Raw genomic sequence first — 26,311 nt, 5'->3', positions numbered from 1 at the left:
CATCATAATGGCTTCCTACTGCTGGTTGGATTGGTGGTAATCAAGTATATATTAACACATAGTATTGGTGATAATAATATATAGAATAAGTTATAGGTGATAATGTGTATGTGGTGGCTGCTTCTGGTAACTGTGAAATGTCCTGCAGAAAAAGGAATAGTAGATAACTTGAGGTATTTTAAATACGTGATTGCTAAGGGTATATCTTATGTGTGTACGGCTTACTTCATTGTGTGAGCCAATTCTGCTGCTCTCTAGGCTTCATGCTGCTTTGTGTCTGTCCTCCGCTGTAATGACTTTAAAAGAACAAGGATATAATGGCACTCCCACCAATTGGCTACACAATGCTGTAGCATTAATACAATAATTAATGAATTACTTGTTTGATTTCTTCTAAACTCTTTTGGTCTCTCATTGGGAAAAGAATGTCTCTGTGTGCGGCAGACTGACTGTAATGTCCATTGTCAGGGTGTGATCCTTCAAACTGTTTGTTCTTTATTACACTATCATCTTCATCACTAGCAGTGTTGTTATGACTAACATCTTCTTGTGTCTCTATAGCAACCTGATTATCTATGATAACACAGTCATTCTCTGGTACATGTGGCAGTGGAGTATGTAAAGGTCTGCATAATAGTGTGTCACCATGACCCATAGTCATGTCATCATTACTGTCATCAATACTGGTTTCTTTAAGATCAATTTCTGCTGGCTTGGGCTCATCACCCACATCAACACACAGATCTTGCACATTCTGTAAAAATAATAATAACATACCATAAAACTAGCTAATAAAATAGGAACTGATTTAATCCCACATGAGATGGCATCTGCTCCCAGATGAAATATTTTAACGCAATTAATTCAACCCTATATGAAACATGTATGGCTTTTGTGTACATCCCTGCCAGGTCTCTTGTACATTGCTATTGAGGAAGTAAACAACAGATCGTGTGTGTGTGTGTGTGTGTGTACTAGCAATATGATATCACATGATATCATGGCTTAACCATAAATATTTTTAGCTGGTTAAACCTTTTACCACTAAAAATACCTCATGTTCATAGTGAAGTCATCAAGACAGACTACACACTTGGTGACCTGCTATCTCACTGTGTAATTTGTTACTGGTAACTCCACAAGGAAAAGATCTGCTTTATAAGGTGCTAATTGATAAGTGCTCCTCCCTCTCTGCTGGAAAGTGGTTGACACTCTGGAATAAACTGACTAGATGACACCTTGTGCTTTCTTTGATAAGTAATGTGTTTATGGGTTTGTTAAGTTAGCATCCCATACCATCTAATGTCTGAATTTACTGTCCAGCACTTTGGACAGTTAGTGCTGGGCAGGGGGTGGCAATGGAAAGTGCCTAGGAAAATGAAGAGACTGCCATAGAATAGTTGGCAAGACCTGTTCAACTGGTTGGTTGAGTTTAGACCAATAAAATTATTTTATGATAATATTTTGTTGTGGTTTGAGTGGTATAAATGAAATGTGATGTTTTTGATAATTTTCAAGTAACATCATACAGTACTACTGATCTCAGCAGTAGTCATGTGTGATAGTATACAGTGTGAGGTTGTAATGATCAGTATCCACGTAGTTAGTGCCATACTAGTTTATCAGCCATACCGATCTAAACCTAGAAGCTATGAAGTTACGTACGCAGAGTACAACTCCCATTTAGAGGCCACCTCTCATGAATGCCTTGTTTTAGCAGCCATGCCAAGCCTTCTAAGTTCACCTCTAAGCTCCTAGTAGCATTCTTCATGTTAAAACATCACCTATCATAGACCACCTGGCCTGGTATTGTGGTTATCAGCGTACATAGCTCTAGGAAGCTGTTCTACCAGCCTAGTGAAGACATACATATGGCTTCCATATTTGCAAACTGTCAATTTCCCCTCTAGTACACTGGTCAACACAAGAACCTGTTAAAATTAATATTTTAGGTAATGGCAAATTCAAAGTTTTGAACACATTTTGTGTAGCTACCAGCTGAGTTGCATGATAGTGGGGGGTGGGGCAGGGAATTAAGGCAAAAGAGCTCTCAACAGACTGCGGCCCACTGCCCCTGTAGGCCTCCTCTTATGGAACACCAAATGCGACAAAAATCAAGCCAAATCTTTTATTAAACATTGAAATTTTGAATTTGATAAAAACCATATCTGTGGTTAAGAGGAACGTGTTTGAGACTACTGAATTGGTTGTGCTGCTGCTGTACACACCAACACACAAACCACAGATAGTATACTACTATCTATGGACTAACACACAGACAGACACACCTTCAACTCCACTAAACTGGTGAACAGACTACTCTTAATAGTTTCTAGTGTGGATCTGATGTTTACAATGTGGTTAGCATCTTGTGGCCATGACAACCGTGACAATACAGTCTCCAGTATTTCAGTCATACGCTCAGCATCTGATCATAATAAAATTACACATAACAAATTGACCTCTGAACAGTAACATACAACACACAGTATACTTTGTACAACCGTAGATTATAAAGAGACCCTCTATAATCTATGGTGCAAGGCTTTGTCTCAAATTTTCTGGGACCATAGGGCCAATACAACGCCCTCTAAACCAACAGTAGCCGCAAAAAAAAAAAAAACGGTTTTGCCGTCAAATTATCGAAAGTCGCCGACGCACTATTTGTTTCAAATTTAATGCCACACCCCCACGTGATAACACACACTTGTTGAGACTATCATGCGATAAACCACGTTCTCAAACTGGTTATATGCTCAAGACGCGAATATAACACATCTGTATTACCAATAACGCGCTAACCTTCTCGTAGGAGGGGCATTCTGCAGACTTAATACCATGAACCGCATATCCATTAACTAGTACCGTATTTGTTCGTGTTACGTAGTTGCTCATTTTTCACAGTATATGTAGGTGTTGCATTATTACTAGTTTTTTTTTACAAACATTAAAATGTTGTGTAATATTTGTGTATGTCAAAATTAACATCCCCACAGAGGGGGTTAGCTGGACACAGTTAATCCCCTCAGGCTACTATGAACACTATTAATATTATTTCTCCATTTCATCAACTTTGTGTGCATCAACTTCCACTGGTCCATGCCAAACGTACGATACCTAGCAGCTCCACCTCTAAATTGCACAAATGATGACAGATGACATAATATTACATCATTAGCAGCTCACATGATGATGACTAGCTGAGACACTTGGTTGATTTTAGCTTGTATTAGACCCATCTTGACAGCTGGAAAAATAAATTACAACATTAAAACAGTTGGCTGTAATACAAAGCCTTTTTAAAAATGTGTGAAGCCATACCTGAGGATTTTAACATTAGCAATTTAAGCACCTACCGTCTACTATAAAGGCCTCGATTTCGTCTGGTTTTAGCTCCAGTTGTTGTTGCAATAAATCAAATGTGAGCTCGTTATTCTCATTGCTAAGTGACATTGTGGTTAGCAACCGCATCTTGTGTTGGCAGGAGGCGTGGTTTAGATCACATGTGTCAAAAAATGAAGCATCAGACTGCCAGAACCTCATATAACTTGCATAGTTACCACCAACAAAGATTTGCAGCAGCTAGATGTAAAAAGTGCATCACAAAAATATTATTGACAAAAATAATTATGTACCTCAAATAGTCTGGTACCCTGTAGACATTGCACTGGATGTAATTCCAGTAGATAGTCCATTACAAACTGGCTGGGGTCTTGTATTGTCATGACGATGACCTTCTTAGCTTGTTCAACACGTTTGGGGGCATCATCCGCTGAACAATGTCGCAATCCTTCAACCAGAAATTGCCAGGACAGGCTGGAGAATTAGATACAGTTTCAAAATGCATTTAGCACAACAACAGTGCGTGGGAGTGTGCACTGCAGTGCGTGGGTTTTCAGTTACAAAAATTGTCTGTGTACAGCAAAACTTTAGTGTTACCAATAATCAAGCCTTGACAGTCTGAGAAAATATACACAATGACATTATGTGTTTTGGTTGAACAGGAAACTATTACGACGTGTTCATAATATTTATAAATATTATGAACTCTTGCTTGAAGAAATATCTTGAAAAGCAGCATGGATTTTACGCAGGATATTTTTTTCCTGTAGGATATTAAGACATGATTACCCAGTACAACATCACTAGTACATCAAATATCTACACCAACAGATGCAGATGAGGAGCAATCTGCAACCACAACAAGCCCAGCTACATTAGCTGAACAAAAAAAATCCACATATCTTAATTACCTTTTATTGGTGTCTTGCAGTGATTCCCACAACAACAGGTAAATATCTTGTTGATCACTGCTAGCCAACTTCCAGCAGTCAATACGATGTCTGACCATCTCCATGGTAACCCTCAAATGAGCACTTAGTTGTAATTTGGATGCTAATGTCAACTGAGATCGGAATACGACAACACCTCTCCGGTCATGTTCAGGTAGATGCATCAACATCACATTTAACCTGTCGTATCATAGCAACCAGTGTTATTATGGGGTAGGGAAAGTACATACAAAAAACAAAAACAAACAAAATCAAAACACGCTTGAGGACTATATTGTGATTACAGAAAGGTGGTCTTTCTATAAAAGGAGCCACTACAGCAAATGTACTTAGTAAAGCTTCATCAAATACGGTATAACATTATTGGCTATAAGAAGAAAATCATGAACAGTCTATCCTTTCCTCATTTGCAAGAAAATGTTTGTGATTTATTGTGTAAAGCAATTTAGGAATCAGGCTTGTACTTACAACCGGTCATTCACAGCTTCAGTGGGTAACACTCATGATATTGTGGACGAGACTAAGGCACAACGATGGCACACCTAGTCTGGGGGTGAGATTATAGAGCACACCATAGTGATTCGGCTATTATCTTTTGAGTAATGCCAGTTTCCTTCCACTGTCACTTACTGACATTTGTTTACATCTCTGTTCAAATCTTGTTGTACTGTGTGTAGCTCCAAAAATACTGAACTAAGCCATGAAATCATGATCATGCATGGAGGGTCGGAGATTCTGTGCAAGTGACTACAGCTATAGCTGCAAACAAACAACAACATTCAAAAGGTTATCGAAAAAGGTAGATGGTCATCCTTTTCAGGTGCCCATGAGCACCCCAAAAATGTTTTCAGGGCACTTACATAGGAGGTTGGACATGTTTTTAAGTGCCACCTAAAATTATTTCCATTAATTGAGTATTTAATGTGACAGCACCCTCAATAGTTGCAGTACAAAATAAGCAAATGGTAGACCGAGGTAAAAGTTTTTGAGGACTCAGCTCAACAGTACATACTAGTCCAGGAATGTCTCTAACAAGAATACTCTCACCCAACACATCTCTCACCCAACACATCAACTACTTCCCCACACTCCACAGCTGCTGCTACTACTGCTGATAAGAACTCCTACACAAATTGTGTGCATGTCACCTTATGTCTACAATGTGGTCACTTCTCTGTATCCACAACAAGCAAGTAAAGAATTTTGTTTCAAAGCTGTTGTCTTGTTGTGTGTGTGTGTGTGTGTGTGTGTGTGTGTGTGTGTGTGTGTGTGTGTGTGTGTGTGTGTGTGTGTGTGTGTGTGTGTGTGTGTGTGTGTGTGTGTGTGTGTGTGTGTGTGTGTGTGTGTGTGTGTGTGTGTGTGTGTGTGTGTGTGTGTGTGTGTGTGTGTGTGTGTGTGTGTGTGTGTGTGTGTGTGTGTGTGTGTGTGTGTGTGTGTGTGTGTGTGTGTGTGTGTGTGTGCTCAAGTGTGTGCATATAGTTTGAGCATGACTACATGTATGTGTGTGGCGTACCTCTGTTCCCCATGTGTAATATGCAAAACAAAAGTATACACAATCCATACTCATATCATCATTTACAAAATGTTTGTCACTTACAGCTTCACCATGATGTGGCCATTCTCCTTCTTAGCTGAAGACACCATCCTGTCACACAATGACTGGAGCACACCAGCCACCTCCTCACCAGGAACTATGTGCAGTAGCGATACTATCCCATAGAATAATCCTTCACTATCTGTGAACATTGTGTAATGTAATAATATGACCATATGGAGTGGAGGTCTGGAATTAGGGGAACTAGATGAGTTTCATGCAGTTAGGTTACTCAAGAAACTCCACAGGGTCATTTCAGTGAACCAAATAATACGAGCATAGCTGAATAGGAGGTTGTCTTATAAGCCTATAAAGTACACCTTCGCTGATATGAGCTCAACTCCCTTCCCAAAGACTTTCCCTAATAATTTAGTTGGTTTCATGGTCTTACCAGAAGCTGTAGCAGAACCAAACATGAGGTGACAATGGTCGATAATCCGATACAACCTCACCAACAACCCATCACTCTCTGAGGACTGCAGGTCCTTAGCACCATTCTCCATTAGGTACTCTTCTATCTCCCTGGCCTGTAGAGTTGGGTAAATAAGGTACACCACAATACAGAGATAATACTGCCAATAAAATTACACAGTCAAACATGACAATGATATGGTTCCCTGAATACTATATGTACAATACACTAGAAATAAATTGACACTTCAGAAAGAATTCACCAACCTTCCAATTAAACAAACAAGTACCCTACATTGTGTGTGACGTGTGACGTCCTGAAACATAATATCAAAGCAGAAATCAATTTCCTGAATCAACAGTGAGGATAAAGTTAAAGATTGCTCGCTTTCTAAAAGTTGTCTCACAAAATTCATGGCCAAAAATTTTGTGGAAAACCAAATAACCACAAACCAAAATTTACATACATCTTCCACATACAAATGAAACTACCGGCACATCAAAGTTGTTGATGTTCACATTAATATACTGGCTAGCAGCGAATGTACACACACACATAGAGAGAGCTCTACACTCACAACTCCAGACAAAACAGTCATCTAAGAACACCTCTTGTGCGTGACCACCGTGCCCTTGATGTGACAGGATTGGTGTTTAAAAACAGTTGGACTACAAATTAAGCTTTCATCGTTTCTGAATTATCAGTCGTAACTACAAAGGTTTGCTACAAGCAACAACCACCAAATTGTACACAACCCACACATATTGCAGCGTCTCTTTGTCACAAGTTTTCTACAACAATGTTTTGTTAGCTCAAAACAAAGTTCCTAACAATAACCACAAAATGATATCCTAAGACCACATTAAAGAGGTACATACTATACCCTTCATGGCTTCGATTATTCTCACCTTGTAAGAGTTTGCAGGTACAATAGATGGTAGCATAATATCAAATATTTCTTCACGATCAAACTTGTATTTGTGCATTCATACATTTGGTCCCCTGAAACAATGACACCCGATGGTCCCCAAGAAGCAAGCGGAGACCTTTCTCAAAAGTGTACAATTGAGTGCTGAGATAAGTACATTTCCACAAAAGGCTAAGCAGACACTAGTACAGGTGGTTGTGATCAATACTCAATACATTGTCCTCTTATATTTGTAGAACATCAGATTATATGTAGCCTATCAATACTATACACATGATTAAACTAGTAGACTAGAATAGTTTCTATGATACCAAGTAGTGCTGAAATGAATAGCAATTATTATTTTCTACTATTTGAATAGTTGTGAACATAATGACTGGTTATTTGATTATTTTTTTAAGCATGAGAATAAATACTGACATCTTTGTTGGGTAGTAAGGTAAAGCCTTTCTATCTCTTCTAAAATGGAATGAATATACCAGTTTGTTCACAATCTCAAGCTTCTAGGTTGGCTTTATTCATCTGATCACAACTTACTACAGTACTAAAGAATATTCGAATAGTATGTTAACGAATCAAATAATGTCATGCCGACCAAATAGTTGAATATCCAAATAATCGTTTCAGCACTAATGCCACGAGTACAATCTTGACGATATTAAGATTACTGATATTTCTTTGTTTGCTATTTTTGAACCAAAGAATACAAAGACACCAGCTGACTTGTTCAGTGTGTATTTCAGCTACCGTCACATGATGTTGCAGTATGATAAACCACAGTCACTACAGAAATGAACCATATCTGCATTTAGCTTATAATTGACAAAACGGCCGTGTTAGTGTGGGGATAGTGTTAGTGTGGGGATTTCAACAATTTGTTTGCACAATAGCTAGCCCAAAGAGCTATTGACACGCTATCTATGAATCACAACAGAGGAGGGAAAAGGTACAAGCAAGTTCACGGTGCATGCAATGTACTTGCAATAGTAGGTAGAAAGAAGGAATGATGTTGAACAGTTAAGATATCTTGAAAGAGTTTCTGATTGCACATTTGGCCTTCTACCTAACTAATACTGCCAAGAGGAAAAGATGAGGCAACTTTTGGATAACAGATAAGAGCAAAGTTCCATGATCCCTACTATACAGTACTACATGATATAATTAGTTGTAGCCAATCTGGTGCATGCATACACCCACACACATACATACACACGAACGCACGTACGTACACACATCCACAAAGGCAAAGTCTTCAGATGCCATGCTAGTAGTGTGCTACTTAGGTGCTATGAGGTAAATCCTCCTGAGGCAGGACTAGTAACACACAGGAGGCTGTGCCAAGTCTCACAGGTGAAGGTGTTGGCACCCGAAGTCCCCTTCACCCACTATGCGAGACATGGACAGAATTTGCTTCCCCAGTTTACACCAGGTACCCATTGATGTTACAGCTGGGTGGATCGTCTTATACACATACACACAGGTCATCATTACTGATTTAGTCACAGAACTATGATGTAATGTGTCCTAACAACTTCACTCCAACACACATTGCTTGTGTAATGAACACATCACTCCTACCAGTAACAACAATAGCTCTGATGTCTTACCAATACTTTAATCATCTTATCAAGTAGACAACTAGTCTCACACAACAGATATCAATACCTACCCTGGGTGGAACTTTACCACTAGACATTCTCAAAAAATGAAGAAAATAGTATCTGGTCACTACAGGACTACCATATATCATGTTTATGATTGTAAAGTAATATCCAATCCAAACACCTCAATATTGAACTTAAAGTGTGTAGTGTGTGTTCCAGAACCCTCACAAACCTTCTTTCAAACACCCCAACACAAGACATGGCTAAGAAGCAAGCATTGCCACACCATCCATACTTCCCAGGAAAAGATTCTTCATAACTTTGTATTGATATTAACACCAGACAACAAGGACTTATATTATTGCATCCTTGATTCCTTTAATATTGTCCTAAACGCACACCATTACCATGATCCTATAATTGTTATTGATTATTAACTAAAAATGTACCCAGAATCCATTAAACTTGTCAGCAGCCACTGCCATGATTCATGCTACATCAACACAGTACAAACAAGTCAAAACTCCTAATAGTTGTAATTGATAGCCAGCAGGTTAACTGGATCATGTCATTCTGAAATGTTTGTTTTAACAAAGACAATTTCAAAAAGAATATCACCAGTAAATTTATCTACACCAGTGTGGGAATATGATAGCAGCACCACACTAGAAGGTATTCAATATCTAAAATATCACTAAGTCACCTCACAATGGAGGAAAATGCTCCAGTGTACATGCTGTGATGGACAGATTTCTCTCCAGGCATCATTGACACAATTGAATCACCATCTGGCTCAACAACGGGGAGTGAGTCCCTCCCCCTCCATTTGATTTACATAGAACAGTGCTGTTCTGTTGTCCATCCTCAGGTGTATGTGCATGTTCCTCCTGTCCTTGGCAAATGCTTTCATTGAACTAGAATAATATATTGAAATGTCAGTATTAATATTGCTCTTCAAAGTGCAATCGTATAAACAAGAGTTTTGGGGGCTAAGAATTGATGTAATAAAGAGGTTCTCCTCCTAACAGAATCCCAGAACCAATATCTTTGCTCCTCCTACATGCACACATATGTAAGTGGCTTTATGTCAGAAATTCACAAAGTTACTTTTTTTCTGACACAGCCAGATGGTGCCATATCTCTGTAATAGCTGGTCAAATCACTCATAATTAGAATATACATATGCACGTGCACACCAAGTCATAATTTGAGGTTCGTAATTTAAACATAATTTGGTAACAAGCACTTCATCACCACCACGCAATGGACCACAATTGTGTAGAGGCTCACACCGACATTATACGATAGTTAGAGTAACAAGTAACATTCACACCACATCTACACTGCTATAGACCAAGTGTGTGAGAAACCACCTCATCCCCACAATGGCCTCTCACCTAACAGCTTCACATTGGTCACCACAGGGTTGGCAATCCTATGGACAATTGTCCTGTATCACCATTTCTTTACTGCATGTTTTGTACCAACAGTAGCTAAAACAACCAACCATTTCCTAGCTGTAAAAAGTGCAATAGTAAAATGTGAAGTGAGTGTGGCACGTTGAATGTTGCTATAGCAACCTAACCCTTGTGTATACAACAATGCAATATCAGAGACTCCTTCAAACTACCACACCACATGATCATACAACTATATTACTTTGAGGCCTGTTTCATCTCAGTTGAGTCATTATTCAACAATGACAGTGTAAAGAGACATCATATTACATGGTTGCTATTTCACACTAACATCACACTAATAATAGTTGATGAAATTTGTGTGTGTGTGTGTGCGTGCGTGCGTGCGTGTGTGTGTGTGTAACCATAGTTACCGTTGTACCAAGGCTTGTAGATAATTGACATGAAGTATAACTTGAGCCAACCACATGCACACAGACAAGTGCAATACCCAAGTGTATGGGTTACCTAGCTGAGAGCTTATTTTAAAACTCTGTGGCTGGATTTTGTAAAATTGATCCAAATTGCACATCAGTAGTTTACAAGCCAAGAATGATAATTATAAGCATGTGTATAAAATTTTCACCACCAAAGATGTCATATCCCTGGTACATATGTAGCTGACTACACAGCACAAAATTAGTATAGTGGCAATACAGGTATACGCTGAGGTAGGATAGGAGGATGACAACTGAAGGCTAAAGAGATGAAATCATGGAGCTAGCATGATGTGGTGAAATTTGAGCAGAATACATTTGGCCAGCTATAGAGGACCATCAGCTCTTGTTGACAGGGGCCAGAATTCACCTTTAAATTTTGAACTTGTCACACTACCCAGAAAATAAAGGCAGCTCTCAAAAACAGCCTCCTGTAACTAAGGATTAAAAACCAACATGTATAAGGAAAATATGCTAATTCTATATTTGAGTAAAGATCACAGAAATAAAATAACAACGAAACAAGATACATGTAGGTCAACTACATACCTGCAGTTATACTAGCTGACGTTTAATCCCTTTGATGTGGCATACCAGTAATGTAATGAATTATGTAAACAAACAAGTGTGCATTTGAGTAGAAATCATAGTAGAAATGGAGATCATCTACACTCGCAGCAATACTAGTGGAATTGCTAGTTCAGTCATGGCTGCTAACTCTAGCAAGTACTATTGACTCTTGTATGTGGTCAGAATAATGTATTTATTTTGTTAACTGATAGTAATCAGGTTTATACTATACAATAGATATACAAGTGTTATTTCAATGCTGGATAACCTGGGCTGGCCCACCCTCAAGAACAGATGGAAAAACTCAGCAATTATCCTAACGCATGCATTGAGCTGAACCCTCAAAATCTCAAGGGATGGGATTACATGTTCTTGAAATTTGACAGTACTACTTGACCTGCTAAAAATATTTCTAAATTGTGTTGACATAATATTTATATATGGCCCATACATTGGGAAGCTACATCCGTTACGATGCTTTCCCAAACTTGTCAAACTGCAGGTCTGTTGTTGACACACCACACCACCATTCATCAGATTGGTTAAAATGTTAACTCACTCCATCTTTCTATTTTAGTCACTCTTCAGGATTCAGCTCAACTTGTAGTGTACGTACATACTTGAAGCAAACTTTGCTGTACACCTTTGTACCATTTATGATATATCTGGTGTATGGTGACCACACAGTACAAGCATACTCTAAGTAAAGCAAACAAGTTGGAAGTGTTTGGTGGATCAAGTTGTCTCCAAGGAAGAAAAATGATGCAAATTTGAGGGCAAACCTTCATGATCCCAAGAGTACAGTAGCTATTCAATGGTGGGTTTGCTCTGAGATCTACACTAGTTATGCACAAGCTGGTAGTAGTGCAATTCATGTTTAGTTGCTTATGCCCTAATACAACGGTGGCTGATAGAAGAGTAATGTTCATGACTCATTCTTCCACCGATAGTGACAGGAAGTGTGACTATATCATATGAAGAAAAGTGTGTTGAGTGTTTCTGCACAACAAAACAGCAGCACTTATTACCTCTGTGGAGCGCAAAGTTGGACTGAAGTTGTGGAGCTTAAAGACTCTATGAGAGTATATTAATGTAGCTCCTTGCACACTGTTCACATAGATAATATCCATTTCATTTTAGGTCAAAGAAGAAGTGTTTCAAAGGCTTTACCATGCAACTCACTGCCACGCACATATTGGTAACTCACTGGCCCAACTACTGACATGTAACGAAGAGACTACAGTACATACTGGAGGTCAAACGCCTTTAATGTGCGAGACTGAGTGTACGTCTGTTTGTATTCGAGAGCTGTTAGTGGTTATTCTGTCATGCTACAACAGTGGAGCAAAGAGTGTGTTGAGAGTCATGTGACCCATGTCTTGTGCCATATATGGTAGTGCCTTGTGTTGTTGATTGTATCAACTACTACATGAAGTACATACCAGTTCAGATGTGATGTAATAGTGTCAGCACAGCCTGGGCTGAAAATCTGAAACAGTTTTTACCATCTTTTTATTTCCTATGTGTCCTTGTAAATAATAGTTTAGTCACTAATGAATGTTTAGGCAAGTTAGCTGGTAACACAGTGATCTAGTTAAACAGGTGGTTACAATAGGTAGGTCGCTTCATATACAAATGACATGTTTGATTCAGACAGATGACCTTACTACACAGTGGCTGAATTTTTATTGCTGAACGAACCTAAATATTGCCAGTTGAGTATGGTACATACGCTCCATTTATGAGAGCTCCACACTTGGTAGTTGAAATGGTATGTACGTCACATACACATAATGAACCTTGCATCGTCAGCAAAGATAAATGGGACACAAAGGAGGATGCAGGTAAGTCCATGAAGAATGCATTCTACATACTGCGGTACGTCAAAAAGACACCTGTCAAGTTGAAGCAATGACGAAATCAAGCATGCAGTCTTAACCGTTACGAGTTACACTTGTCTGAAGGGATCAGTCAGTCAGTCAGTCAGTACATAGTTTCACTGAATAATTGTTTTACAAAAATTCTGTAGCAGCCTGTTGAGTGTGTTTCAAGTCATACTGAAAATTGGCTATACCTTACCATTACTGCCAAGGTGCTATGAAGGTATGGTTCTAGGGTAACATTTTTGGCCATAAAAGTCCAAACTTATGTGATCCCTAATATACTGAAACATTAAAAGCAACTGGAGTGTGTTGACCCCACGGACAGCGGCAGACAACAGTCTTTGTTGAAATATCATCCAATAATAGTATTAGTGTAGTTAGGTACTATACGTGTGTATCTAGCAAGTCTGGCTCACTCCACAATACTAAATAATTTATTTTGTTAGTCCGATTAGCTGAAAAATAACCTTTTCACAGGACACATCATGATTTCAAGAACTATTACACACACACCATGAATGGATTTGGTGATTTTCAACATAATTCAATGACAGTTCACAATATTGTGTGAACTGAAACTCTTTAAAATAAAATTATCTTATTTGTTGATAAGACTGTGTTCACATGATAGTTACACCCATCCATTCTCCAATTACAAATAAACAAGGAATAAGGGTGGATATGTCTGCCATCTACTTGTGTATTGAGTTTAACCAAGAGTTCATAATATGAACTCTTGGTTTAACGTACTGTATAACATTGTTTCAAAAAATAATTTTTCAAATAACTTCTCTGCCATGCACAAACAGCCACAGATCTAGAGACTACACAACATCATGTTGTGTAAGCCTCTTAACATCCTAGGATAAGCACATGTCATCTACAAGCACACAACCTACATACACAGATGGGGGGAAAAACAGCTCAGTGGTAGACAAAGCAATGTTGTGTTCATGCACAAGTAGAGAACATCTATTGCAGTGACTACTTACTAATATTAAACTACACATCATATACCACTATACTATCTTGTATCTGACATGCAGTATAGAACATGTTTTTCTCAAACACTCAGTCAAACTTGGAAAACATCAGACACCAACCGATCGATTACTGCAGTATAAAGGAGGGGCAACCCTGTTAGTACAATAAATCCTTACAATATCTGTAACAAGGCAGTGACACTTGACAACAGTAATTCAATAACGTTAGCTAATAATATTTACATAAGTTAAGGTGTCCTGTTTAGAGATTCCACATTTAGTAACACTTCACTTAGCATATATTGGCCACATCTGGGTAGGTCCCAAACACAGCCAAGATGTACTTCATGACCTCATCAATAAGACCACCTCATTATTGAGGCCGCCCTATTAATGATGTTTAGCATAAGACAAATAACTTTTGGTCCATTCTTGCTGCAATACAGTATTTCTCTTTCAGAGAAAATGTCCCGAAGTGAAGACCAAAAAAATTTTTTTTCTTGATATGAAGGTTTTAATCCAAAGAGTTTGTTACAAGAAGTTTCACAGTGTTCATAACAAATCATAATATTTTAATTGGTTTGTGGACAACAGTAATAATTGACGTTTACATCAACAATCACTTCACCCATCCGACAATGATGGGAATGGTATGAGGTTGGCTAGCAGTTCAAAGGTAAACTAGTACACCACTTCATGGTAAACTAACATGCTTCAAATGTGTCAACAATTAAGAGTACATGATGGTTGACTATTGTGTTTGCTTCCTGTGTTATCTGTAGGACCTGCTGAGGTCACTGTGTAATAAGGTCACTGTGTAATAAGGTGATCGACCAATTTGTTAATCTACAAATTTGATTTGAGTACAAAGCCACTTGTAAGTAGCGGGTTCTTCGAGGGGTGGATAAGCAGCTATCTGCAAAAATTTTCCCCTTCAAAACTTCAAAATATACAGCTCAGTCAAAATGGCAGAAACAAAAAAAATTATCTTCATCCATGAAATATTCTCCTTCGAAAATATGCCACACAATATTATTATACATTACACATTAAACTTGAAAACAGAAAACTAAACAACTACTGTACAAACACTAGTATCAAAAAACTAGTGCAAAAATAATTTAAAACATGGGAATAGAGATCGCTGAAAAAAAGTAGCAACAAGAGTTAAACAAGCCAGTATGTTAAACAAGCCAGTATGTTAAACACACAGATCTCTATTTGGACTCAATGGATATGGTAGAAACTAAGGAAAAAGCACCCTTGTCAGAAGCAAAGTGAACCTTAAAGAAGCAAAGTGAACCTTAAAGAAGCAAAGTGAACCTTAAAGAAGCAAAGTGAACCTTAAAGAAGCAAAGTGAACCTTAAAGAAGCAAAGTGAACCTTAAAGAAGCAAAGTGAACCTTAAAGAAGCAAAGTGAACCTTAAAGAAGCAAAGTGAACCTTAAAGAAGCAAAGTGAACCTTAAAGAAGCAAAGTGAACCTTAAAGAAGCAAAGTGAACCTTAAAGAAGCAAAGTGAACCTTAAAGAAGCAAATTTGCTTGAAAGTGGATGTTACCATTGTAATATGCATTTAAAAATAGGTCATGGACATGAAGAAAGACACAGGAAGAAAAGTTATGTAGTTTTTATCCCTAAAAAAGAACTCACATTTTGCTCTAGCCCTGTGGGAAAAAAGAAAAAAAGATGAATGGCAAATTTCAGTTCTTTAAAAAGTACTTTTGTCAAGTCTTTTTGATTTCATCTTTGACAGTGGACCTAAACTTCTTCCAAATTAATCTCTAAGGCTTTTTTCGAGGTTGGAAAAGATTTCCAAGGTGGTATTTAGTTGAGTGTTCTGCTGGGATTTTGGAAAAACATAGGCGATCTCTATTCATGATGTGGTTCATGATAAATATTGAGAATTTTTGAAGATTTTAAGGTTTGATTAGGATGCATGGCTTCACCAGTTATAATAAATGTTACCAAAAAAAAAGTATAAGGCAAGTTCAATTATCATAGAGAAAAGAAGTAAGGAAACAAGATAAGCTGAAGATGTATTGTACTATATAGTAGACATTTAATTCCTAATTCAGTCATGGGTATAGACTGAAAATGTTCACTAGTATATCTGCAGGTTGTAGGCAACCTCCCTACTTTTTATTTCGTTGATTCCTAATCAACTTGAAATTCCTAATTTTTCCTATATACATCTAACAAATCTTGTGGCTTAGTTACATGTGTTGACATGTTAACTTGGGAACAATAAGATATTTCAGCTGGTGTTTGATGCCTACACGGTTAAACATTAAGTCTAGTTAGGCAAAAGTGATGTTGCATACTTCATCCTCCTATACAGTAAAGAATTTATTCAAAACAGCAATATATCACATCATGTAGGCTAATAACATTTTTAGAAGTATTGCTTACCACAATGCATAACCACTAAGCTACAGGCAGGCTTTTGCTCGCCAGTTATACTACCTCCTAGGTAGAAGTAATTATTGTTCTGTCAGAAGCACTGATACTGTCCACACTATAAATCAATTTGTACTCCATTTACCGTCAAAAGATCACGTGCTTATTAGAATGTTTTCAGTATGCATATCCTCTATAAGAGCAGCAGTTGAAATAATGAGTCAGCGATTAGTGACCAGATCCACAAAAACTTGACACAATAGCTTGAGTAGTTATAATCTACTTAACCTATAGTAGCTTCTGGCTAAGTTCTAGCCTCATATGCCAATAACTTTCGGAGTTACAACCCTACAAAGTAACAACAGAAAGGTCGATTTGTACAGCAAGATAAATTACAAGCGTTTTACTAAAATGGTTGTAACTAGTGCTGGGCGGTATTTTATTCTAGTTGTAACTGACAAACAGAATGACATACGGAGTTGAAAATTGTACCATCGTGCTCGCCAGGGAATTGATTAATGGGTATGTTTTACCTTGTATCACTTTTTTCTTTCTTTCTTCACTGCAAAAGTTGTGAAAAGATTGATCGTGTATGCAGTGTTGGGGGTAGTAGTAACGCGTTACGTAATATTATTACTTTTGTGGTAACTAAGTAATATAACGAAATACGCTATAAAAACAGGTAATATAACTCAAGTTACTTTACTTACAAATGCAACGTGTTACCTAAGGGGTCATTCATTATTTTCAGCCTTTACGCAAGAGTACAAAGAGTACACTACGGGGGAGGGGGTTAAATCACGCGTACGCTTATAAAATGATGAATAATCATCGTGTATATACTGTACATAGTATCAACATTTATACAGTATGCTTTGTGAAGGAGGGAGGGGGTTAGAAAAAAGAGTACTCTTTGTACGCTTGCATAAAGACTGAAAATTATGGATGGTCCCTAAGTAATATAGTTACTGTAACGAGTCTAATATTACATAATATTACAAGTACAAAGAAAAATTTGGAATTTTCAACTAGAGTAGGGACCATAGCCCATTGATAAAAAGTACTAAAACAAGCTGGAGTAGTGCATGATATTAAAACAATAAGAAGTGTTACATCCCAGTGCGTGGGAGTATCAAAGCGCCACGCTGGGTTATAACTACCATACAGCTAGACAGAGTGACGCTGCTACTGTACGATATATTAGTTATCACCCAGTGATAACAACTTATCACCTGTTGTGGAGCCACTCAGTCTTGTTCGTGACATCATAATAACTGCATATGGCATTGTTTACCAATGGAACAAAGAGCCAAATAAGGAAATATTGATACAAAACACACCAATACAGCACTTAAAACTACCTAAATCTTACAAGAAAACTGTTAATCCTTTACACAATAACACTACAAGTTACCAATATGATAGTTTAACAAATGTCAAGAATAGTCCGTGACGATTTTCGCTCCAGCAATCACTCCCAACGGTCACTATGGTGAAGAACTAACTTCCTCTAGCTTCATCGTTCTATCTCGGACTACGGTAGCCACTTGTTGGTCTTTATTTTTCTCTTGCACACCACGCGACACCACCATACCAACTTCTGACGTAGGCGAATCGTACCTGGAACCGCTGCTTCATAACACCGCCCTTCGCTACAGTTTGTAGGCAGTATGTAAGGTCTCTCTTGTGGCTACGAAGTAGAATCTCCACACAATTCGGACGAAATCTTGAGCACAGTGACAGGAACTCAAACCGGAACTTAATTTACTATCCGTAAACTTCTGCGCACTCCCATGCACTGGGATATAAAATAGTTATATCCCGTATACTCGGATGATATCATTGTTATTACACTCATCCTCGGACTCGTGTAAATGTTTAATATAGTTTTTTGGTTATAGCGTACACGTGACTGTTCTATTAGGGTGACTGTTGTATTAGAATATCTCAAGTCAGCCTTTCACCTACCTCACAATTTCATATTTTTATTGTACTAGTATTATGAATACAGCTATAATAATGGGGTGTGGTCATCATGATCCAGTAAATAGATTGTTAAGAGGCGTCATTTTGGTGGCCAGTCGATATTAATCAACCATGATAGCATTAATAGGCGTGGTATTGAACCTATCCTAAAGTTACAGGTATCCATCATGGGCTTAACATTTTTTTGTTTGTTTAAATTCTATATTCAGCTGCCTGTGTTTCCTTGTTTTTCATGTGGTATTAGATGTTGGATGAACTAATACGTAAAGGTGATTCTTGTCACGTAAGATGTTTCTCCTCCCTGATATACCAAGCAGTACTCTTCAATTCATTTATTACATGACCGAGGCGAGATAAGATGTTTCTAGGATGACGTTTAATTAAAGGCAGCATTTTTAGGGGTACATGTCATTTTTGGAGGGATTCCTACTTAAACAGTACTACCATACTGTTTAATACCAACAGTTCAACAGATTGATTACATTCCATGATGCTAAAGCCGGAGAGTTAATATCCTGTATGAACAGGAGATGAAAACACGAGCTGCCTGCTGAAGTATACAATGTATTGTACTCTTCAGTAGATGGCACACATTGATGAGTCTTGTAACGGTCACTGGCATGAAATCACCTAGACAGCCACTAAAAGATCAACCGAAAATCCAGCATGTTGAAGGTCAAGCAGCAATGAACTGTAGAGATCTTCTTTATGGTTTCTTGCAGCTAAACAAGTGATGCTGAGTATAAGTAACCACAGAGAGTTCTAATAGCACTGTGAAAACTAGCAGATCATGTGATAAGAGGTGGAATGGTACTTGGGGGATTAACACTCGTCGTCTGGTAGCCAGGAAAATTGGCATAGAGCTTATAACAAGGTGGTAAATCCATTTAAAGCTGTACGCAAAACAGAGTCAAGTGGATCTCCCTTGATCAAGTGCAATGGAACAATCAGTTAAAATATGGTTGATTGTAGGTTGACTTGAGTGACAAAGGGTACATATTGGACTAATGATTACATTCCAGTGAGTTAAATTCAATGGCGTTGGTAAGGTCTCACAACCAGCTCGCAGTAAGAAGGCTGCTTTTAGTAACCATACATCAGTTTTCCCACAGGGGGGACATTCTTGTTCAAGAGTAACAATATTCACAAATTCATCCTGTACAGTCAACAATTAATGAGTATAATTCCAATAGTAACACATGAGAAGAACATAAACTTGGTATTAAAAGTAGATGAACAGATGTTAGAAACTGATGCATTAGCAGCAGAAAGTGCATCGAAAACAACACCTGGTATATCCTGAGTCAGTAGATAACAGATCTAGAGACCGATGCAATTCAACAATTGATCGTTGAGTCAACAGTGTCGAAAGCCAGGACATAAACACATCAATGATGTACCATAATGTATACATCTCTGATAATTAATTTATGCTGTACCGTAATCATGCTAATACACGGCACACACTTAATCATTATTCAGGGTGGACAACAACAGGTATAAAGGCTGTTCTTACACTGAATACATATACACGATGGTATGATAATGATTGATGATACACATTAGTCATTAGTCACAGATCACTACTTTTTCTTTGTGTGGGCGGAAAAGTAGTGGTCATACATTTGATGACACCATATATACAGGGCACACACAATAAACTGCTGCACATTGGCACACGTGATGAGGTACCTGCTCATTTTCATTGATATCCATACCATACACCGGAAAGCACGTGATAGCGCTCGCCATGATGGACACCAGTTGTTTGGCGACCTTGTCTCCACGTGTTTATTCCAAATAATGTTCAGCAGATTTTATTAACGCGCACCTTACTAATAGCGCACAATGGCTGGCTCTCCTAAGGTAGCGATAGTGACGGGGTCCAACAAGGGAATAGGACTAGCTATAGTTCGTAGAATGTGTAAAGAGTTTAGTGGTGATGTCATATTAACAGCACGAGACGAGTCACGTGGGCGGACAGCAGTTACATTACTGGAGGGGGAGGGGCTACAGCCTGAGTTCCACCAACTGGATATTGACTCACGTGATTCAATTGCTACACTAAAAGAATGTATTGAAAAGAGTTATGGAGGTATGGTTGAAGTAAAGTGATTGATGATGGGCTGTTCACTTTGTGCATTGATGTTACCTAACATGAGGTTCTTTAAGTCTTGACCAAGTGGAAAAGTTCAATTTTGTAGATTACTCCTCAGCCAGGAAAATTTCTCTTAAACAAATTAGCCATTATGCAAATGACTATGATAACAACCTCCTCCAAATTTTCTCATATTTTACTACAAAACCTTTCCACCTTGAACCTTTTACAATAGTCATGAAATATATGGATGTGTACAAGGCTCACATGTTTTCCGTTCTAGGTGTTGATGTTTTGGTGAACAATGCTGCTATAGGGTATCAACAACCAGCTGGTGTGTCCTGGTGTGACCATGTCACTTCCACCATCAACACTAACTTTACTAGTACACTAAACCTCACCAGGGCCTTACTACCCCTCATGAGGCCTCATGGTAGGATTGTAATGGTGTCTTCAATGGATGGCACCCTAGATATACTCCACAATGACCTTCAGAATAAATTCTCTTCAGACAGTTTAACTGAGACACAGTTAGTAGCAATGATGAATGAGTTTATAATAGATGCAATCGCTGGTAATCATGTGTCTAAGGGATGGTCGTATTCTCCTTATGCTGTATCCAAGGTTGGACTGAATGCTCTTACTAGAGTGTTAGCACGTGATATATCATCCAGCAATCAGTCAAATGTCATCATCAACACGTGCTGTCCCGGCTGGGTAAGGACTGATATGGGTGGACCAATGGCTCCATTAGATGTCAAACAAGGGGCAGAGACACCTGTGTACCTGGCTATGCTGCCACCAGGATCACCTTCTGGATTCTTCTGGGAGAGAAAGAGAAAAGTGCAATTCTGATCTTTTGCATGCATGTGCACATCCATTTTTCGTGCACTTGTTTTGTGTTGCAACTAAGTCACTACTTGTAAACAGTATATTTTACACGTTGTATTCTCTCATTGTATTGAAATTCTGGTGTGTAATATTGTAATATTTTAATATACAGGGCTGGATTTCACCCAGTTTATGCTGATTTTCAGTTGGAGCCCTGAAAGCAACATACAGAACTATAATGCTAATACACAATTCTTACCCTGAGACTGATACTTGGTGCACGAAGTGATAGCTGAATGAGTCCAATTATACTCTAATAGAGCAGTCACTTTGGCGACTAGGTAAACGGAATTCCGGATAGCTGTGCTAAATAGTGCTCACCTTGATATCAGATCACGATGTCTACTAAGGTAGCGATAGTGACGGGGTCCAACAAGGGAATAGGACTAGCTATAGTTCGTAGAATGTGTAAGGAGTTTAGTGGTGACGTCATATTAACAGCGCGAGACAAGTCACGTGGGAGAACAGCAGTCACACTACTGGAGGGGGAGGGGCTGCAGCCTAAGTTCCACCAGCTGGATATTGACTCACGTGATTCTATTGCTACACTTAAAGAATTCATTGAGAAGAGTTATGGAGGTACTGTATATTATTGCTGTTATTGTGTAGAGGACATGTCAATTTGCCTTGAGCTCCTCACCAGTTATATTACTTTTGTGTATGGGTGAGGAAAAGGTTTTTTGCATGCCCCAGTTGTTATCACTAATAGCCAAACAAAGTTGTGTGGTGTAGTCCCCACAATGCTCCTCCATATTCACCTCTATTCCTATACACACACAAAAAGGGACAGCCTGGCTACATTACACTATCCTATGCAGGCAAGACATAACCAAGGGGGCTAAAAATTTACTCTGAAGTAGACCCTGACACTTTCTAACAAATGAGGAGGAAATTACCCACCACATTTACAAGAAGTGACACACAGGCACTCACTGTAGTGTGGTCAAACTCTTAAGCCACAGGTCAAGGCCATTAAATTTGTATCAAGTCAACAGTCAAAGGTAAAATTTCCAGCCCATATTTGAAAAGTACTAAAATACATATCATCACTAAATCAGTCACAGGTCACAGTGAAATTTCAGAAGAACAAGACTTTGATTGAGGTCATATCTTTAAGCATTCCTGAGATATGGCTGATTTTCTGTCCTGTACATTACAAACTAAAGTTTATAGTAATGTATTGAGTGACAAATGGTGACAAATCACTTTCAATAATTCCATTCTTATCATCTAAAATACACCCCAGATTTCTGATAGTTTAATGAAGTATTCCTGGTACTTTTCTGCAATTAAATGCCATGCATCATTGTCTGAGACTTAGTCTTCCAGCACTTGAACAAATCACCCAATTTGTAAGTCAATTGGTGTCCCATGCATGTGATCTGATATAATCATCCATATCTCCTAGGAAAAAGAAGCTTTGGGTGTGAAAATTCACAGCAAGAAAGTTTAATAGTTGCTTTATCCAAATGTGCAAAAAAAATTTATTTAAAAAAGATTGTTGAAATTTTCAATTGACTTTTCCCAAGAATTTTGCTTGTGCCCATAAGCCAAGATCTGGTCACAGTCTTTAATTGAAAGGTGGGGAGTGTGAGGGCTCCAAAATGTCCTTTGTTGAATGTAAATAATTTCTCCTTGATGTTAAAACTTCTTTACTACTTGTCTACATAATATAATATAGGGCACTATTGCTAAGTGTCTAGTTTATTTGAAATGTTAGTATCAAGTATGGTTTACCACTATATTTCTGAATTCTCTGAAGTATTACGGTTTAGCCAAAAAATGAAGCAAAAGTAGTTGGGCATGACATTGTACTGAACTATATTAGCTGAGTTTGTGTGTTATAATAGATAATAAGCCATATTGACAAACTGTAGATTTGGCAAGAGGGTTATAGTACTGATGTTAGTCATAGAACACTAGTGGAGTTACAGTGGTATTGGAGGTGTCATATATTTGGGCAGAAATCTGCCAAGAAAAAGTTAAATTCTTCACCAATAAAACTATGTGCCTATATAATATACAGTAATCTTATTACTGTGAAATGGGATATGTTTGGAAAGCTAGCCATTGCCTTCCCTATATACACTCAGATGTTAGACTGCGTGAAATTTGATGATGTAACAAAGCATTAATGAATTTGTGTAATTCCTCATGTGATCATAACAGTGTGTTATAGCAGTCATCATCCACTACAGGTCTGGATGTACTGATCAACAATGCTGGAATAGCTTACAAGAGGGCATCTACTGTTCCTTTCATTGAACAAGCTACTAACACACTTAAAACCAACTTCACCAGCACAATGAATGTCACTAGGGCCTTATTACCTGTCATGAAGCCAAACAGCAGGGTTGTCATGGTATCATCCGATTTAGGCAAATTGAAGATAGTTAAGCCTCATCTTCAGGACCAGTTCTCATCCCCCAGCCTCACAGAGCCACAGTTAGTATCACTCATGGACCAGTTTGTACAAGATGTTGCAGCTGGGAATCATGAAGCTAAGGGATGGCCAACAACAGCTTATGGTGTATCAAAGCTTGGTAGGATAGCACTCACTAAGATTATTGCTCGAGAGATGATTGCCAGTGGGAAGACAGACATCCTTGTTAATGCTTGTTGTCCAGGGTGGTGTAGGACGGACATGGCGGGTGACAATGCCCCACTGAGTGCAGAACAAGGAGCCGAGACACCAGTACACTTGGCCTTGCTACCTGCTGGTTCTCCAACGGGTGAATTCTGGATTAAAAAAGAAGTGGTGTCATGGTAACTGAACTGGGACCTTAGTACCATATGTATTGACTTTCATAATCAGATAAATAAATGTTAATTAAATGTTTTGTTTTATAGTGTGTACAGTATGACGGGAAGCTATTTCATCTTTGCTCTCTGTTAAACTATATAATGAAGATAATTGTTTCTCATGAAGATCATGATTATGGTGACAATCCTACCATGAGGCATAACTATTCAATAATACTTTCATACTTGAATTTTTTTGCATTTTCTAAAAGTTTTGGTTTACTAGTCAGTCCAGAGTATCATGCCCCAATAGGTAGGAAGCTTAAGGCTCTTGATTACTGCAATCACCAGCTGAGTGCTACTTAGACAGTATTCAAAGCCTGGAACATGCTTCAGTCATAATAAAACTATATTCTAGCATACAATGGACACATCCAGCCTACTCCACATGTTTATTTATTTATTTACTTATTTTTGACTTTACAGCATACAGAATTACAATGGTACATAGTTACAACAGATTGGTGGCTAGAGGTATGCTGAAGGTCCACTGGGAACCTGTGTCAGTGGCCTAAAATAATTACAATTGATTAGTTATAGTTGTATAGTGATCAGTTAGGAAAAAAAAATTATGTATATTACAAAAGTGATAGTTATTACAAGGGCTACAATGCTTCAGTGGTTTGGGGGACTTGTTACAATGGCTACAGGGACATAAAAACGAATATTATGTACATGCTTTATCAAAATTAGTTTCAAAATGATTCCATAGGTAGTTGGTAAGTTTTTTTCTTTATTGTTGTTATACTAAGTATTGATGATGGGTAGTGTATTCCAGATCCAGGGTAGTTGGTTGAAGTAAAAGTTGCTAGTTAATACACTAGTTGGGTTTCTATTATGTTGTTACTTGCACCTAATCGTGTATTTCCTGATGCAAAACTAATAAAGTTATTAATATTAAAGGAATTGTTTGGCAATTTTAAACATTCCAGAAACATAACGTCTGAGATGTCTAGAAAATACACAAGTGGCAAAATCTTGAGAGTCATTAATCAGTGTTTATAATCACTAGTATAGTCATTAAGAATATATTTTATTGCTCTGCATTGAAGTCGCTCCAATGTTTTAATGTCTTTCAATTAGCTGGGTTTCCACAGTGCAGAACCAAGCAAAAACTGACTTCTGATAAGTGATAAGTAAAGCTGCTTCTTGGACTGGAAAGTGATATTTACTGAGAAGGAACGTCGTATTAGTCCTAACATTTTATATGCTTTGGACAAAATGAAGTTATAATGAGGCTCCCAGTTTAGGTCTGATGAAGTTACAATTCCCAGGTCTTTGTGAGTACAAACTTTGGAGATGTTGTTAGATCCTATAGAATAGAATGTGGATAGGTGCGGTTTGAAACTCATAAACAATGCCTTTGAGAGACTAAACAATAAATCAGTGTCTATACTCCATTCATTGAGCAGATTCAAATCTTTTTGCGATTCTATGCTGTCATTAAAAGTGGTAATTGTTTTAAGGCCGGCATTTGGTATCATCGGCAAATAGAAATGGTAAAGAGGATAGGATGTGCTCAGGTAGGTCATTAGTGTATATCAAAAATAATAAATGTCCTAGAATACTACCTTGCGGATCTCCTGATAAAACTGGTAAGAAGTCAGAATATTTGTTGTTGATCTTGACACACTGTTTTTGATTTAGGAAGTAAAGCCTGATCCATAGCCATACATTTCCCGAAATACCAAATTTCTATAGTTTACGAAATAATACATTGCGGGACACACTGTCAAATGCCTTACAGAAGACGAGGTAGATAACATCAGTTTGGTGGGGTGTGTTGATTATATTGTTGAGTACAATAAGCAGTTGTTGAGTTACGGATCTGTTTTTAAGAAAGCCGAATTGAAACAATGTGATATATGGGTTGAGGTGATGTATTATTTTATCATATAAGAGTTTTTCAAGTACCTTTGAAATATTGCAACAAAAGTGATATGGGCCGGTAGTTTGAGACTAGTCCTCTGTCTCCA

The 26,311-nt window shown here is 38.0% G+C and overlaps 4 protein-coding genes across 7 annotated transcripts; 2 read left to right on the top strand and 2 right to left on the bottom strand.

Moving 5' to 3' along the window:
- Window positions 1–30: 30 nt before the first annotated feature.
- LOC136262276 (uncharacterized) lies at window positions 31–2,902 on the bottom strand. 4 transcript variants are annotated; one of them, XM_066056497.1, is made up of 5 exons: window positions 2,803–2,902; window positions 2,289–2,428; window positions 380–754; window positions 226–296; window positions 31–142 (listed from the first exon to the last, which is right to left on the bottom strand). In XM_066056497.1, exons 1-4 carry the CDS (start codon window positions 2,819–2,821, stop codon window positions 255–257), a joined length of 576 nt encoding a protein of 191 aa, XP_065912569.1. In that variant the 5' UTR covers window positions 2,822–2,902; the 3' UTR covers window positions 31–142; window positions 226–254. The 4 variants fall into 4 exon arrangements, with proteins under 4 accessions (XP_065912569.1, XP_065912570.1, XP_065912572.1 ...); XM_066056498.1 differs by lacking the exon at window positions 2,803–2,902 and adding an exon at window positions 2,481–2,638; XM_066056500.1 differs by lacking the exon at window positions 2,803–2,902 and adding an exon at window positions 2,495–2,613.
- On the bottom strand, window positions 2,895–20,390 carry LOC136262267 (eukaryotic translation initiation factor 3 subunit M-like). Its single transcript, XM_066056485.1, has 8 exons — window positions 20,237–20,390; window positions 6,278–6,413; window positions 5,890–6,028; window positions 4,254–4,472; window positions 3,636–3,816; window positions 3,357–3,582; window positions 3,187–3,247; window positions 2,895–3,132 (listed from the first exon to the last, which is right to left on the bottom strand). The coding sequence occupies exons 1-8, from the start codon at window positions 20,294–20,296 to the stop codon at window positions 3,003–3,005; spliced, it is 1,152 nt and encodes a 383-aa protein (XP_065912557.1). The 5' UTR covers window positions 20,297–20,390; the 3' UTR covers window positions 2,895–3,002.
- LOC136262270 (carbonyl reductase [NADPH] 1-like) lies at window positions 20,330–21,672 on the top strand. Its single transcript, XM_066056490.1, has 2 exons — window positions 20,330–20,639; window positions 20,926–21,672. The coding sequence occupies exons 1-2, from the start codon at window positions 20,393–20,395 to the stop codon at window positions 21,495–21,497; spliced, it is 819 nt and encodes a 272-aa protein (XP_065912562.1). The 5' UTR covers window positions 20,330–20,392; the 3' UTR covers window positions 21,498–21,672.
- A 131-nt stretch (window positions 21,673–21,803) lies between these two features.
- Window positions 21,804–24,387, top strand: LOC136262272 (carbonyl reductase [NADPH] 1-like). The gene is made up of 2 exons (XM_066056492.1): window positions 21,804–22,112; window positions 23,732–24,387. Exons 1-2 carry the CDS (start codon window positions 21,872–21,874, stop codon window positions 24,301–24,303), a joined length of 813 nt encoding a protein of 270 aa, XP_065912564.1. The 5' UTR covers window positions 21,804–21,871; the 3' UTR covers window positions 24,304–24,387.
- The last annotated feature ends 1,924 nt before the right edge of the window (window positions 24,388–26,311 follow it).

This window comes from Dysidea avara, chromosome 7 (genome assembly GCF_963678975.1).
Source record: "Dysidea avara chromosome 7, odDysAvar1.4, whole genome shotgun sequence".
Classification (NCBI taxonomy): domain Eukaryota; kingdom Metazoa; phylum Porifera; class Demospongiae; order Dictyoceratida; family Dysideidae; genus Dysidea; species Dysidea avara.
The sequence above is the reverse complement of the archived record's forward strand: the minus strand, read 5'-3'. Positions and strand labels throughout refer to the sequence as shown.